At 46.5% G+C, this 16,366-nt stretch overlaps 2 protein-coding genes across 2 annotated transcripts; one reads left to right on the forward strand and one right to left on the reverse strand.

The window, feature by feature from the left end:
* Positions 1-3,509: 3,509 nt before the first annotated feature.
* Positions 3,510-7,860, reverse strand: LOC135386879 (uncharacterized). The gene is made up of 6 exons (XM_064616392.1): positions 7,749-7,860; positions 6,920-7,261; positions 6,440-6,649; positions 5,260-5,420; positions 4,166-4,262; positions 3,510-3,591 (listed from the first exon to the last, which is right to left on the reverse strand). Exons 2-4 carry the CDS (start codon positions 7,215-7,217, stop codon positions 5,344-5,346), a joined length of 585 nt encoding a protein of 194 aa, XP_064472462.1. The 5' UTR covers positions 7,218-7,261; positions 7,749-7,860; the 3' UTR covers positions 3,510-3,591; positions 4,166-4,262; positions 5,260-5,343.
* A 2,190-nt stretch (positions 7,861-10,050) lies between these two features.
* On the forward strand, positions 10,051-11,229 carry LOC135389328 (uncharacterized). Its single transcript, XM_064619391.1, has one exon. It carries the CDS (start codon positions 10,051-10,053, stop codon positions 11,227-11,229), a length of 1,179 nt encoding a protein of 392 aa, XP_064475461.1.
* The last annotated feature ends 5,137 nt before the right edge of the window (positions 11,230-16,366 follow it).

Here is a 16,366-nt window from a genome sequence, read left to right on the forward strand (position 1 = left end):
GCTCCATCTCATCAAAATCTAGATTCAAAGCCATGGAACTTTCCCAGAAAACCGATTGTCATGCGTTATGCGAACAAGATTACGCATTGGTCACACATTCTTGACCCATGCATTTTTGTTTTATGGAGAGGAGCCTTCTCAGTGTACGCACTGTGGTGAGCTTCTCTCCGTCCTGCATGTACTCATCACCTGTTCATACCATGAACCTCATTGTCAGCATCATTTCAGAGGGTTTTATAGACAGTTTTTACCTCTTCACCCAGCACTGTTGCTCAGTGATGAGGCTATCGCCCCTTTTAAGAGAGTTCTTAATTTCTTAAAAGACACTGGCATGGTCAGTCTTCTGTAATTTTATACAGCTGTTTTATGTATTTGTAAATATGCTTTTAATTTACTTCACATATAATTTTAACGATCCTATCACTCTCTATGCACAATTTTAACTAGTCATAGTTTCACCATAGATTTGGCGCACTATGACCTTAGTTGTCCGTGCGCCATAAAAACCCGAATCATCATCATCATCATCATTACTTTTTAGCAGTGATTTTTTTTAAATTTGTTAACATATCAGTTGTCACTTTTCCGTTCCACATGCCGTTTTATGGCACCTATAGCACAACAACGCTTAACAAATCTGTATTACATCTCATATATCGTGTTTATGGTGTCCCACGGACTTCCTGGAGGTCACTTTCAGTGAAAGATGAAAGTCACTGAAAAGGTTAGCCAGCTGTAGGAGTCGAACCCACATCTTCTGGATTGCCGGTCCAGGGCTCTACCAATTGAGCTAAGCTAACACGCCTTCTCAGCGACTTCCAGGGTGCGTCATCTGAAGGGACAAACCAGCCACTCTCTCTCTCACTTATCCTCCTTTTACTCTTACATTTTTGCTCACTCACACACACATTCATACGACGGGATCGACGCAAGCGGCAATTGTTGAACAAGCGAGAACTGATGTTCTGAGGCTGGAACGACATAGAGGGGCAAACACATACAAAGCCTCAATTTGCCTAAGAAATTAACGATGAAAGATGAAAGTCACTGAAAAGGTTAGCCAGCCCAGGAAACTGAATTATCATTTCTATGGTACTGCTCCACAGTACAAAAAAACATCAAGAGCTTCACAAACCATGTGCTTTCACGAAGGTCATTTTGGGGTTCCAGCAACATGGAACTTCTTTGGGACCTCGCACGGAAAAGTACTGTGTGTCGGGATTGGAGGCGCGGTGAAGTGACTTACGGCAAATGCTAGCCTTCAGAGACCATTCTAACAGTAAACTTTAACTCCTCGGGACCTTCTTACTGTGGGCTGAGGAATACCTACAAAACATATTGCCAGTGTCGGTCCCTTCTCCTGATGTGTCACGGGAGCAGATTGCATTGAAAGCATGGTACGCAATGGGCAAAGTCATTCCAGGCACGCATGATTTTCATTACTTCGAGCCCCTTTCCAGGAGATAAGTGAAGATCTGTGTTATGTTACTGTCTATGCTAGAGCCAAGGTGTACCACGTCAAGACGAAGGAACATTGGGGGATTCATCGCCCACGATGAAACCATCCAGGATCCCCGCCACGCGTGGTTCTTCACGCAGTTTCGGTTCTCATCACTGATCAGTAGGTTTTTCCATCTTCTGCTATTTTGTGTGTAGTGACAAGTGAGGTAATTGGAGCCACGGCAGGAACGTGGCAACGTAAAATGTCGCCTTTTCCTGCTTGTTCAGCATTCCTCAACGTCTTGTGTAAATATTAGTATAATTGGTAGTGGCAAACGTGATACTGTCACGGTCATCGGTATCATCGCCCGCCATTTCCTTTGTCCGTGCTCGCGCGTCTTTGTTCTTTTCTGTGGTTTTGTGCTTGAAACGCAACAAGTGCGTACATTTGGTATTGGTCTTACTCTGTGTTCGTTGCATAGCTTTGTAGCATGTGACGATGTCCGGTGAAGCCTATAAGCACTGTCATCCTTATTGAAATGCCGTGCTGCGCGTAGACGCTGTATGATACCAATATTACCTTTATATAACTTTGGAGCACAGCAAAGATAATATAGGCTCCGGAACTACTGACATGCGATGCTATATGCCCAGGTAGCACCAAATGTCAGAACAACGTTGCCTGAATGTTCCCGAGAAACGTTGCCAGATTGTTGATAATGTCCGCCATTTTAACGTTGCTGCAACATTGTGTGTAACATTATGTCAACGGTAATTTTTGTAAATGCAATGTTGTCACAACATTCATTTTGCAATGTTGCATCGTCATCCACACTGAACATTTCATACATGTTGCATTCGTAATATCCCCCAGGTGTTACTTTGCAACATTCCATTGCTGATGTCGAACCTGTACTGGAAGCCTACAGAACACGCAAATTTTGCATTTAAATTCTCCCAGCCACCCTGGCAGCTTTATGGGAACAGTAGTTGAACAGATTCTGTGAGCTGATGAACGGTTCTGTTCAACATACATTCCCCTAAGGCCGTCAGGGTAACTGGGAGAACTGAAATACAAGATTTGCGTGTTCTGCAGTCTTCTGGCACAAGCTGAACCCATGACGGTGCCTCCACGTTTTTGGTGTGGGCTTTGCCTCATCTGCTGCAATGAGAAAGTTACCAATACGAGCATCACAATGTACAACGAAATAAAGCTTTTGTGCCATGAACAAAAGCAGTTCAGTAAGCTAAGGTACTCACTCGCTGGCAGCTGCCAAGGCCATGGCAAAGATGGAAAGGTCGCCATGTTGTGCCCAATTTTTCCTGGGACTTCCCCCGAAACAATCCTGAGAAATGTTGGGAATTCTGCATGAACTTTGTGCAGGACACACACTAGCCCCTTTATGTCGTGCCCAACCTGGAATTTCAAAAACCTCATAGTCAAATGCCCACTATTAAGTTTATTTTTTGGGCTGTCTGCTGTCATATCTATAAAGCAATACCATGCCCTCGGCTGGCTTGTACTAGTGGTCAGGGGTAGGCAAATGCCCGCGATCTGGCCCAAAGGGAGACCACAGAATTGCCATTTGCCTAAGTGCTGTGTGGCCAGGGATGCAGATTTTGCAGCTTGCCCTCCTGTGCACCAAAGGCAGATGCAGACCCTATATGTCCACATTTATGTGAAAGCGATTTAGATACAACCTCATGGTAGAAGTACGAAGTTCATCTCCAGGAACTTTCGTCATTCGGCGATTTACGTGGCACATCTTTCGGCACTGTTATTTACCATTTGAAGTTCATTTGTGCATCTTTCTCTATTACAAGGGGGGGCTCAAGAAACAGATTAAGACATGCAGCATACAAATGTGAGCGTAGAACATGACTGCTATACATGAATAGTTGCTGCCAGGTGACAAACACCATACATGTATGTGCTTAATAGGATGCACGTACGGTTCTCGTGACTTGTAATTACGCAGGACTTCACATCCAGCCTTGTATGAACATGTTATCGAAATATATTTAATAACTTATAAAGAACAGAATATCACAGCCTTGTGTGCTTCGTTGTGGCAAAACAGTATGAACACCAGCTTGCTTGTATGCTTGGACTGAGGTGGGCTCTATGCCGCTGGGTCGTCTTCATGGCGCCTATAAATTGAAAAGCAAACAAACAAAAAAAGCATATAAGCATTCCGTCTGTCAGCAATGGCCATTTTGTACACAGGACAGGACAAATTTGCATCGTTTCTGCAATGCGAGCCATTAGAGCGGCATTACTGTAGTTAAAGTAACCACCTTGTACACATGGAAGTATTGCAAAACTGAAGTAAGAACATGAAGGGAAGTTCTCATGATGCCGAATATCTAGCGGGGCAGACACAAGCCAGGTCTGAGTACCGTCATTGCTTTTGCAGGGCAGCAGTGTACAGCTTATGCCAAAGGTCCACAGAACATGGGCACTCTGCATTTACATCCTCCGAGACGCACTAACGGCCCTTGGGGAACGCTTGTTGAACGGAATCCTTGAGTTGAATTATTCCAAGGGTTGTGTTCAACAAGCAATCCACAATGGCCGTTGGTATGGCTGGGAGGATGTAAATGCAGGGTTCCCGTGTTCCGCGGACTTTTGATGCAAGCTGTACATGTGTTTCAACATGACTGGCCCAAGGTACACAGTCCCATGTAGAAGATTTCTCTTCCATAAGCAAGGGATGCCACATACCGTCTCTTTATACGAGTTGGGGCGTGCCTCAACCAATCAGCAATAAGGCCGTTTATGGACACGTCTGTTGCCGAGGGGAAGGACTTGCGGAGTGCTCCTGTGAAAAATAATGACAGTGAGGCCATCTGCAGAGCTGAATATGGCAATACTGCATGTAAAAGAGCAGGAAATAATTTGGTCGGAATGGTAACATATCAAGGCAAACCTGAAGTGGAATAAAACCTGAACTTGTGATGGCAAGCAACCAACTTTTTTTTTCAAGAACTCTGGAAAATTCTGCTATTCCGACTGAACCTGATCTAATCTTGAGTGATTGGGGGGGGGGGATATGCAAGTTTATCAAAAGGAAGGTGCGCGGCTATCCCAATGAGTCCCAAGAAGGTAGAGACGGCTGCGCAAGCAAGTTTGGAATCTAAGGTTGCAGTACAGTCCAGTCCACTAATTGTAGTTACATTATGCATCACAATACACTACTTGCACATAGCACGTACAGTAAATTTCGGTTATAACAGTCCCACTTATAACGAACCTATGGCTATAATGAGCACCTCACAAGCGACCATCAATATTTAACTCAACGTAATGAGACTACATTTATAACAAACTTCCGGATATACCGACAGTTTTGTGCAACCATCAAGTTCGTTGTAAACGAGATTCACTGTATTGTAAATTTTTTTATCTTTAACGATGTGTGATGAGTGAGTCTCCGAATGACATGAATCTCTTACCTCTGTAGTTTTTGTTCTCCCATCATTTTTCAGCTGTTTATGTTACTTATGGTGCACTTGATTGAGTCAGTTTTGGAGGATAAATGGGATCAAACCGGAATTTTGCCTTTTCAGTATGACGACAAATATCAGGCCTTTTATGGTATGGCCAGAAAAGGTCAGGGCACGTTTGCATAGAACTTTGAGCACGTACTCGTTCTCATTCTCAATACCTTTGCCAGCGCATTATGTGCGCGCTAACCGCACATGCACAAAGCACTAACAAAGCTACTGAGAATGAGAACAAGTGCATGCTCAAAGTTTTATGCACACGGGCCCAGGCCCAAAGTGTGTTATGCAAGACTGGAAATGGGGGCAGCATACCAATAATGACAGACAGCAGCCTAAATAAAAAAAAATGGCAACTTCCCCTTTCTGCCCGTCATGGAGTAGCAGCTGGCAATGTTGTCATCCACGCACCGATTGATGATGTGGCGCACAGCATCCTTTAGTGACGAACCGCCAATTAAAGAAAGTTGCATGGTCTGAAAAAAGGTATGGTGTAAAGTGGATGAATGGAAGGAGGTGCAAAGACCGCAACCATTAAGGAAAACTTAAGCGATACACACACTCACATGAAAGGCACACTGGCTTTATCTCATGCTACATCATTTTTAGATATACTTTCCGCATCACCGCGCATTATCCGGCATGCGGGGAAATCTCATATTTCCCGGCATGCTGAGAACTGTAGCTGAAACCAGACGGCCAGGTGATAAAATCTGGTCAACCTCGGAATATGCAGCGTGCTGGATGATGCACAGTAACGCGCGACCCACTTTGGCAATCCATGTCATAGACATCCAAGGCATCCAACTCAGCATAATTTGTGGTACATTTGGGTAAACCACGTGCGTTCTGCTTTTGTAGACGAAAGGCAATTCCTAGTGCAAAACTCAAGAAATTAGTTGTCCCCACAAAGATAAGTGTGGCAATGCTTAGCCTTGTAATTATTTCTTATCTTTCTTACACGTTAGGTGGGACAGTGCAGTTGTGACACTCTGTCCCACAATCACCCATGGATGATACTCAGACGCCGAAGTTATGGGGTTTAACTGCATTTTTCCCGGAAATGAGGCTCCCCCATTAAGGTTAAAACCAATTACTGGCCATAAGACCGCACCCAAGTATGGTGCCTCAAATCTACAACATACTTATCTTTCACAAAATATGCAGTTTACCTCAACTTCTGGTACTTTTAAAGCTCCTTATGGCAAACATTACTTCTACCATAGATCCTGATTTCTTCTTGAATTAAGTGTGATGATAATTTTTCCACCTGAATTTTCATGAATTGTTCGCATCCAGTGATTTGCCAGATTTTTACCCACTGAGTTTGAAGATACATAAATTAGGAAAGCATGAAAACTTCAGGGTCTGACTGGCTGGGTTAGTCATTGTGCGAAAGAACGCAACATGTCTTTTCATCACACTTCTGTAAACTGCATGCACCCCCAAGTGCAAAGTTTATAGCAAGCCAGCATGCACAGTATGGATAAGTTACCAGCGCAGTTTTTTTTCTGGGAGCACTCCAGCAAACGCTCCAGCTCCCGAAGTGCTGTTTGAGAGGTCACAGGAAGAAGCGCAATTAAAGCCTCAGTATCCCGAGAAACTGATGAAGTAGGATCCGTGCGCAAATGCTTCAGAATCTTCATCTGGTCATCCAGCTTCGTTGACACACGTTCCAAAAGGTCCAACACTTTGATCTGCAATGCTGGTGAAAGAGGAAAGTGCATTTGAAAACAACTATATTGAGAGCTGGTGTGCTTTTTCTACGGTACTGTATGCCATGCTATGGATGCAAATTATTGCTTGTAAAATCATCCGATGACAGTGAAAATGATGCTTTTGTCTGTACTGTTAATGGCAAGAGACACAACTAAGCTGGTCTTCAGGTGGCGGCTGCGGCGTAACAAGACAGACAGACTATTCTAAGACGCACCAAGTGCTGCCACCAAATCTGATGCTTTAGTATTCACCTCACCTCTGCACTCATCATGAGGATCATCTCTGCGGGCAACATGCAGTTGTGATGCCGGCTGTGATGTCAGCTTTTCACGGTATGCAGCTTGTGGTGGAGTAGGCTGAAGGTCTCGACACGCAAGCTTTCTTGGCGGTGGAGGTCTGACGAAGGCAGCAGTTGATCCTCCAGCCACGGTATCACTGAAGTCATCAATTTCCACTTCTTCTGTGGTATCATCCTCTGAGGACGACAGCAGCCGTTGGGGCATCCTCTTTGTTCGTTTCTGGGCAGTCTCTTCATCAGTTGTGAGGTCCGACATTTCTTCAGCCTTCCTCTCTTTCTTCTTCGCTTCCTCGTATGTGTCTACATGAATAACAATTTGGTGGTATACCGTTATGGGTGGATACGGGGCGGCTGAACGGGGGGCAGATTGTCCTCTCCTGAATTGCTTAAGGGGGTTGCAAAATTCGCAAGAAGGTAGTTCGCCAGTCCATTGGTTCAAACGGTCTCAGGCCATATCATGTCGAATATGCTTCCGAATGACCAATTCAGTGTTTTACTCGGGACTTATATACAGAATATTTTTTTATTGAAAAAATCTATTGCCGGAAGAAGACACCCTGTATAGTACATAGCAAGTGAGAATTGATTATTCAGTTGTGACTGAAATTGGTGAGTTATGTCAGACGGTCTCAAATCAATCCACCTTGCCAATGTGTCAGCCCCTTTCCCACCGGTTTGAGCCAAAAGGTGATTGATGTTTACTCCAGGGCAAGTGGTGATAAAAACAGGAACTATGTAATTCACATTTCACAAATAAGTACAGCTCTGTCATGTCGGGTGAACTTACCTGCATAGGAAAGCACTCTGCACCTGTATCGAAGCCAGTTTGGCCCCGGAGCTACCCTGTGCTTGATGGCCTTTGTGATTTTTTCAGTACTCTTGAAGGGCGGCCATGCTGAGGTTCCATTGGATATTCACTCACGGGGAATTGCAGCAACATTGTTTCTCTCAGTGTAATGCACGATACCATACATGCTGGGAACCTGCAATCAGAACAGCAGATTCAGTAAACTGCCATAAAGCTATATAATGGACATGAACAGCGCAGGACTACTCTTACCTTTGGTTCATGCACTGAGCCTCTGAAGTTCATTAAATATTTACAGTATATACAACTGCAGCATGCGTGCGTCATGTACTAAGGCATCTCAGGAGGTCGAAGATGCAGCAAAGGAAATACTGCACAACACCCACGGCGGCCGTACGGTAGGCAGATGCATTTATGCTGACCCCGCAGGGGGCACCGGTTTCGGCTGGTGTTTGGTGAGTGGCGCCACCACGGACCCCAGCCCCCAGTCCCAAGGTGTTAACCGTACCGTGCCGAGGGGATGAAAGGCGAAGGGTAGAAGCCTTGAACGGTGGCGGTCGGGGTCTTGGTCAAGCCCCGGCCGATGGGTTTTCCTTAAAACTCCGGGACCTTCTCACGCGTATGGACGTGAAACGTGAGCGACTTGTAGGAGCGTCCATTTCTTAAAACCGTACATGGTTAAAAATTCTTCCTCCTCTACGATCGGGGGCGGCAAACGTCCCCGGACCGAAGTATTCAAAGCAATGCCTACGAACTTTACAGCAAAGTACATCGTTCTTTCAGCGACTGTAAATGACAAAGAAAAAGTAGTCCCGTTGGGTAAGATGTCGCCGTTCTTCATTGAGAAGGCGGTGGCATCTCTGTCTAAGCATATACCTGAGATAAAGCGCATGCGATCAGGCGACTTGTTAATAAAGTGCACATCTGAGACAGACTGTGAGACCATTCTGAACACACATGAAATGTTGGGAAAAGGGATATCAGCTTCCTTGCACAAGACACTGAACACCAGTCGAGGCGTCATTGCCGTATCAGAACTCATCGACGTCCCCGTTGAGGAAATTCTTCTAAACCTGAAAGACCAGGACGTCATAGATGTACGAAAAATAAAAATAAGAAAGAACAATGAGTACATTACAACCCGCAATATTATCCTTACCTTTGATCGCCCGACTCTGCCTCAAAAGTTAAAAGTAGGATACCTGTCAGCAGAAGTTCGCCCATACATCCCAAATCCGTTGCGCTGCTTCCGTTGTAACAGATTCGGTCATGCTGCCGACTCATGCCGTGGCTCCGCCTGTTGCGCACGGTGTGGGAAGGCCGACCACGAAACAAAAGAATGCAAAGGGCCAGACTGTTGTGTCAACTGCTCTTCTAACCACCCATCCTACTCGAGATCCTGTGCAAAATGGAAATATGAAAAGGAAGTGCTACATGTTAAAGTCACGCATAACCTCACTTACCCAGAAGCCAGGAAAAAAGTAGCCCCCATCTTTTTCGAGAAATCTTTTGCCACAGCTGTAAAACAGAAAGTAAAACAAGTCACACAGTACACACAGACCGAGCAGTCAATATTCACCCAGACCAACGCAAGTCAGATCCAAGGTGGTGCAGATCCACCTCCAACTCCCGAAATTCCTGTGGCGTCGCTAACACCGGCGCCACTCCTGTCCTCACAGTCCACGGAGGTGACATCCATGGATTGCGAGGACGAGACGAGCTCTGAGCGCTCCTTTGCGAGCACGAGCTCCCAAGCCCCCAAAAAGAATAGATCTAGTCTGTCGGGGAGCGGGTCACTCCCTGACATATCTGACAAGGAGCTTGCGGCTGCACGAAAGAAAACCACAAGGCCGCGGGTCACACCTCCAACAAAAAATAGGTAATGGAAGCTCTTCCTAGTCGGCAAAAGTTCTTAACAGGCGTCTTTCTTCTTACTGCAATCATTATGCAACACACGATCCTCCAATGGAATTGCCGAGGGTTACTCTCTAATCTTCTCCCTTTTCATTACTTTCTCTTCCTTGGTCTCCTTCTTTCTCTCCCTTTCCTTTTTTCACCTTCTTTGGCGGCAAGGGTCAACCTTGGGCAGTCTTTCACTCTCCAGAAGCTGCACTTGGGTATAGTGCAGAGGCAAGTGTTAGCGTGTGGGACACGTTCCCTCGTTGGGCTCGATGGTGGGCGACACACCTCCTGCACTGAATCAGTCTTCTCTTTTATGGATTCTTCTCGTACAAAAAAACATGATCAGCGCCAAAAGAGGCGCTGCACCGATGCACCAGCTATGCAAATCCTCGACTTGACTCCTGAACCTTGGTTTGCGAAGTTCCTCATAGTCCACTCGGAAGATGAGACCAAACCTATGGCTAAGGTATCACCATTCACGATTGCAAGAGAGTTAGAAAAGACAATAGGGAAATCTTATAATGCTCGAAAGCTGACCACAGGAGATCTACAAATTGAAGTGACCACAAGGCAACAAAGTTCCGCTCTCCTTTCACTTAATAAAATTTCTGATATATCAGTCACTGTGACCAGACACCGAACACTTAACATCGTGAAGGGCGTCATCTCAGAGTCTCAACTCCTTGACTGCTCAGACACTGAGATCGAGGAAGGACTTAAAGACCAAGGCGTTGTGACAGCAAGGAGAATTGTGATGCGTCGGGATGGTAAAGACATCCCGACGAAACACATTGTCCTTTCCTTTCAATTGCACAGGCTTCCTCAGACCATCAAAGCAGGGTATCTTAATTGCCATGTACGTCCGTATATCCCGAATCCGCGACGCTGTTTCAAGTGCCAGCGTTTTGGACATGGGTCGCAGGTCTGTCGAGGACAGGCGATCTGTCCAAAATGTGCTGGCATGGACCACTCTGCAGAATCCTGTGCAAACGAAGTCCGCTGTTCGAACTGCAAAGGGAGCCACCCTGTCTACTCCAGGTCCTGCCCCCGTTGGCAGGAAGAGAAGGAAGTACTCAAAGTAAAAGTGACGCAGAATATCTCTTATAAAGACGCAAAAACACAGGTAGAATTTGCCAAAAAAGGCACGTTCTCCGAAGTGGTGCGCCGGGGAGTGGCACCACTGCGGAAATCTGTGGAGACGCAGACTTCTGGGTCTCCACCCCACACTCCCCCCACACAAGAAAAGCCTGCGGAGAGCTTGCTTCCGCTGGCACCAGCTGCTCAGGTGGGCAGCCGGGAAGTAGCGGCCACAACCTCTACGGAGGTTGATGGCGAGCTGTCAGTTTGGGACGGGCTCACAGGGGGCTCATCCCAGGCTGCCACACACACGATGGATGTTGACGATGATGACTGCATGTCGCAGAAATCATCGCCAAGCCTTCCCCCCAATCCTTCCCCATGGAAGGAACAAAGAACGAAAAAAGGAGGCCGAGGCAGGGGCAGTACGTCCCTAGGGAAACACAAGCAGCCCCCCCCAAGGGTTACACCTCCTACATAATGTACAGTCTCTCTTTGTTCTTATTCATCACTACTTTCATTATGGGACAGGTAATCCTTCAGTGGAACTGTCGAGGCCTCTACACTAACATAGATGATGTACACGATCTCTTTGAAAAATACACTGCAGCTTGCTTCTGTTTACAGGAAACCTACCTTCAGGAACAAAGTTTCAATCCCTTCCGCAGACATACTATTTTTAGGAAGGACCGTACAAATACCACACGTGCGTCTGGAGGTGTGGCTATAGTCCTTCCGCAATCTGTGTCTGTAAAACAAATCCCACTTGTTACAGGGTTGGAGGCAGTTGCTGTTCAAGTGTGCCTCGATAGGGTTTTCACTATATGTTCACTGTACCTTCCCCCATCAGAATTAATAGAACAAAGAGATTTTGAAAACTTGTGTAATCAACTCCCACAGCCATTCATGATTCTGGGCGACCTGAATGCCCACAATCCTTTATGGGGCAGCGCAAGACTGGATACGCGAGGAAAAATGTTGGAGAGAGTTCTTCTTTCAAGGTCCCTTTGCATTTTGAACACTGGGCTGCCTACATACGTCAACTCCTCAACACAAAGTTTTTCTTGCTTGGACATTTCACTGTGCAGTCCTTCCCTCTTCCATTGTCTGGACTGGACCGTGGACCAGAATCCTCGTGGAAGTGACCACTTCCCGGTAGTTTTGAAATTTCGTGGTCCTACAAATTCCATCTCGACGCGACCGCGAAGGTGGAAACTTCAAGAGGCTGACTGGAGCTTTTTCCAGAACGAGGCAAAGCTTGTTTCTTCATATTTTGAACACATGTCTATTGAAGAGGCAAACGAGTTTGTCACAACGGCCATCATAAGTGCCGCTGAACAGTCTGTCCCGCAGACATCTGGCCGGCTCCCCAAGCGTCCCAAACCTTGGTGGACGGATGAATGCACACAGACACGAAAGCAACAAAACAGAGCATGGGGTATCTTCCGCAGATACCCCACTCCTGAAAACCTCCTGACATTCAAGAGGGCACGAGCCAGGGCAAAATGGACCAGAAAACAAGCAAAACGGACGTCGTGGCGTAACTTTGTCTCTTCGTTAACGCGCACAACACCGTCAAAGGTTGTGTGGGATAGACTTCGAAAAATTAAGGGTGATTACACTAGTTTTTCCATTCCTCTGCTTCAGGTTAATGGCATCCCGTGTCAGAGCCTAGAAGAGCAGGCTAACGTCCTTGGTCAACATTTCTCTGACGTATCGAGCTCCTCACATTATGATAGAAACTTCCTGCGTATTAAGGAGCAAGCCGAAAGGCAAACAATTCCAATTACGGGTGGTGACAACTACCAGTACAACCAGCCTTTTACCATGGTGGAACTCCAACGAGTGCTGGCTTCAGTAAAAGTCAGCGCTCCTGGACCAGACCGCATTGCATATCCAATGCTTAGTCATTTGTCCGATGATTCCAAAGAGCATCTACTGAAGTTCTTCAACACCGTCTGGGACAAGGGACAGATGCCATCAGCATGGAAAGTAGCCACAGTCATTCCTTTTTTAAAGCCCGGGAAAGATGCGTCCAGTCCAACAAGTTACCGACCTGTTGCATTAACTAGCTGCCTCGGTAAAACATTCGAAAGAATGGTCAATAACCGGCTGACCTACTATCTAGAGGACAATAACTACTTTAATAACTACCAGTGTGGTTTCAGACCTGCACGTTCAACGTTGGACCATCTAGTTAGACTAGAATCCACAATTCGTGAGGCGTTTGTGAGACGGCATCACTGTGTGTCAGTGTTTTTTGACCTCCAAAAAGCATATGATACCACCTGGCGCTACGGTATTATCAGGGATCTCTATGCGCTTGGCATTCGAGGGCGACTCCTACGTTGCCTGATGAATTTCCTCCAGGGAAGGACGTTTAGGGTCCGACTGGGGACAACTCTTTCACGTCCTTTCATCCAGGAAAATGGAGTTCCCCAAGGCTGTGTGCTTAGTGTTACTCTCTTTATTATAAAAATGAATTCAATAGCTGCTGCAATTCCCCCGTCTATTTCCTATTGCTTATATGTTGATGACGTCCAGATTTCTTATTCGTCAACAAACTTGAGTACATGCGAAAGGCAGCTCCAACTTACAATTAACAAATTGGTTACATGGGCATGTCAAAACGGATTTAGTTTCTCACCCGAGAAAACTGTTTGTGTTCCATTTTCAAGGAGAAGGGGTCTGTACCCAGACCCGATACTATGCATCAATGGTCAAAACCTGCCCGTATGCACTGAACAGAAGTTCCTCGGTGTTGTGTTTGACAGAAAGCTTACTTTTGGGGCACACATCAGGAACTTGAAAAACAAATGCTTAAAGTCCACAAATATACTCAAGGTCATATCCCACAGGTCGTGGGGTGCTGATCGGGAAACACTCCTTCGCATTTACCGGTCTGTAGTCCGCTCTAAAATGGATTACGGATGCCCTGCTTATGGGTCAGCACGACCGTCCACGCTAAAGGCCCTCGACACAGTACACCACCTTGGTTTGCGACTGGCGCTGGGGGCTTTCCGAACCACCCCTGTTTACAGTCTGTACGCAGAGGCAAATGAGTGGTCGTTAGGGAGGCGAAGATCGTATATTACCTTGTCCTATGGTTTGAGAATAAGAGGCCACCCTCAGCATCCTTCGTTTCCTTCAGTGACACAGAGCAACTTCAAACAACTGTTTCTTAATAAACCCAGAGCTGTGCCACCTTTCAGCATTCGTGTACAACGAGACGTCGAATGTTATGGCTTTTTCAGTTACAACTCACCTTCCTTGGTTGCCAGTAAGTTGACTCCTCCCTGGCAACCACCAGTTGCATATGACGTTTCACTTGCAAAGTTTAATAAAAGGGAAACACCCACCACAGAAATCCAGCAGGAATTTCTTATTCCCCGGCGTCGGGAAATTGGCGCCCCCATCGCCCGGCAGCAGCCGCAGTAGCCCCCTCCTGCTTTCGCGGTTGGGTCGCCGCAGGAGGGAGACCCCCACGTATAGCTGTGCGTGGCTTTCCCGTGTCTGGGGAAAGGGGGATCCTGGCGGTTGAGTGGACCCGGAGGTTGTTTAGGACCCTTCGGGGCCCCTCCGGGAAAGCAACACACCGCTTTGGCCCCTGCTTCCCATAGTCGGGTGGTCCTGGAAGTCCCGGCCAGGATTATTCAGCTAGTCGCCATCTCCCTTTTCATTACTTTCTCTTCCTTGGTCTCCTTCCTTCTCTCCTTTTCCTCTTTTCACCTTCTTTGGCGGCAAGGGTCAACCTTGGGCAGTCCTTTCACTCTCCAGAAGCTGCACTAGGGTATAGTGCAGAGGCAAGTGTTAGTGTGCAGGGCACACTCCCTCAGTTGGGCTCGATGGTGGGCGACACACCTGCTCCATTGAACATACCTCTATAATTTTATGGATACTACGAACTCCAAAAGATCTGATCGGCTCCTAAAACGGAGCCGCACCGAGGAACGATCATTGAATTTTTTCGACATAAGTTCTCCAGAGCCATGGTTTGCAAAATTCCTGATCATCCACTCAGATGTTGAAGCAAAACCATTGTCTAAAGTATCTCCGTTTATAGTGGCAAGGTCACTTGAACAGGTGATCGGAAAGTCCTTTCAGGCGAAGAAGTTGAGTACAGGGGATATTCAGGTTGAAGTAAATAACAAGACACAAAGTACAGTACTCCAGTCATTAAAGAACATCGGAACGATACCAGTGTCCATCACAACACATCGTACACTCAACACTGTCAAAGGAGTTATCTCTGAAGATGAGCTTATCGATTGCACCGAATCGGAGGTTGAGGAGGGTTTGAAAGACCAAGGCGTCGTCTCCGCAAAGCGAATAGTTATGCGTAGAGATGGCAAGGAAATACTCACAAAGCATATCGTCCTTTCCTTTAAATTGCACCAACTTCCTTCGAGCATCAAAGCTGGGTATGTGAACTGTCATGTGAGACCATTTATCCCTAATCCTCGGCGTTGTTTTAAGTGCCAGCGTTTTGGCCACAGTTCTCAAGTGTGTCGAGGACACCTGGTGTGTCCCAAATGTGCAGGAAAAGAACACGCTCCTGAGTCATGCACTAATGACTTCCATTGCGCAAACTGTGACGGTGGCCACCCAGTATATTCTCGGTCCTGTCCGCGTTGGAAAGAGGAAAAACAGATATTGAAAATCAAGACAGAACAGAACATATCTTACAAAGCAGCAAGAGCACAGCTCGACTTTCACAAAAAAGGTAGCTTTTCCGACGTGGTGCGCAGGGGAGTGGCACCACTGAGGAAGTCTGTGGAGACGCAGACCTGTTTTCCGGGTCCTGAGCCTCCACTCGACACTCCCCAACAGAAAGCTGGAGACACTCAGGTGTCCCCTGCTGTAACGGAGGCCAGCCGTCCAACTGGCCACAAAGAAGCCGCCATGGCCTGCTCAAAGGTCGATGGCGCACAGTCAATTTGGGACGGGGGCGTTAAAGCCACCTCCCAAAAGGGCTTACAAAGCATGGAGGTAGATGATGACGACAGAATGTCGCAAAAGTCATCATCAAGCCTCCCTGATACACAAGGTAAAGAAAAAAGGGAAAAAGGCAGAGGAAGAGGTTCAAAGACTGGCGAACTGCAGAAGCAACCCCTGCGAAGGGTCCAACCTCCCTAAATGGAACAGGTGTTTCTTAGTCCACGTAACCAAGTGCTGCGCTCCATTCTCCTTCTCTTTGGAGTAGTCATTATTATGAACCACTTCCTCCAGTGGAATTGCCGTGGTTTGTTTTCAAACCTGGATGATGTTCATGATCTTTTCGATACTTACAATGCAGCATGCTTTTGTCTCCAGGAAACTTACTTGAATAGAAGCGCCCCAACTCCTTTACGCAGACACAACATATATCGAAAGGATCGAAATGATACAAATCGCGCATCCGGTGGTGTGGCGATTGTCACACGAGCATCCATTCCAGCCAAGGCAGTTAATCTTGCTACAGATTTGGAGGCTGTCGCGGTGCAGGTGTGCCTCGACAGAATAGTCACCATTTGCTCCATTTATCTGCCACCAACAGCAGTCATTACAGAAAAGGACATACAAGATTTATGCATCCAACTACCAACCCCTTTCATTCTCTTAGGCGATTTTAATGCGCA

This window comes from Ornithodoros turicata, chromosome 3 (genome assembly GCF_037126465.1).
Source record: "Ornithodoros turicata isolate Travis chromosome 3, ASM3712646v1, whole genome shotgun sequence".
NCBI lineage: Eukaryota > Metazoa > Arthropoda > Arachnida > Ixodida > Argasidae > Ornithodoros > Ornithodoros turicata.

Excerpts from the sequence above, each read along its gene's own strand:
- LOC135389328 (XM_064619391.1), top strand. The coding sequence starts at position 10,051 with ATGCAAATCCTCGACTTGACTCCTGAACCTTGGTTTGCGAAGTTCCTC.
- LOC135386879 (XM_064616392.1), bottom strand. The coding sequence starts at position 7,217 with ATGTCGGACCTCACAACTGATGAAGAGACTGCCCAGAAACGAACAAAG. Across the intron at positions 6,650-6,919 it reads TCCTCATGATGAGTGCAGAG|CATTGCAGATCAAAGTGTTG; the intron begins GTGAGGTGAATA and ends CTCTTTCACCAG. Across the intron at positions 5,421-6,439 it reads CCAGAAAAAAAACTGCGCTG|ACCATGCAACTTTCTTTAAT; the intron begins GTAACTTATCCA and ends ACCTTTTTTCAG.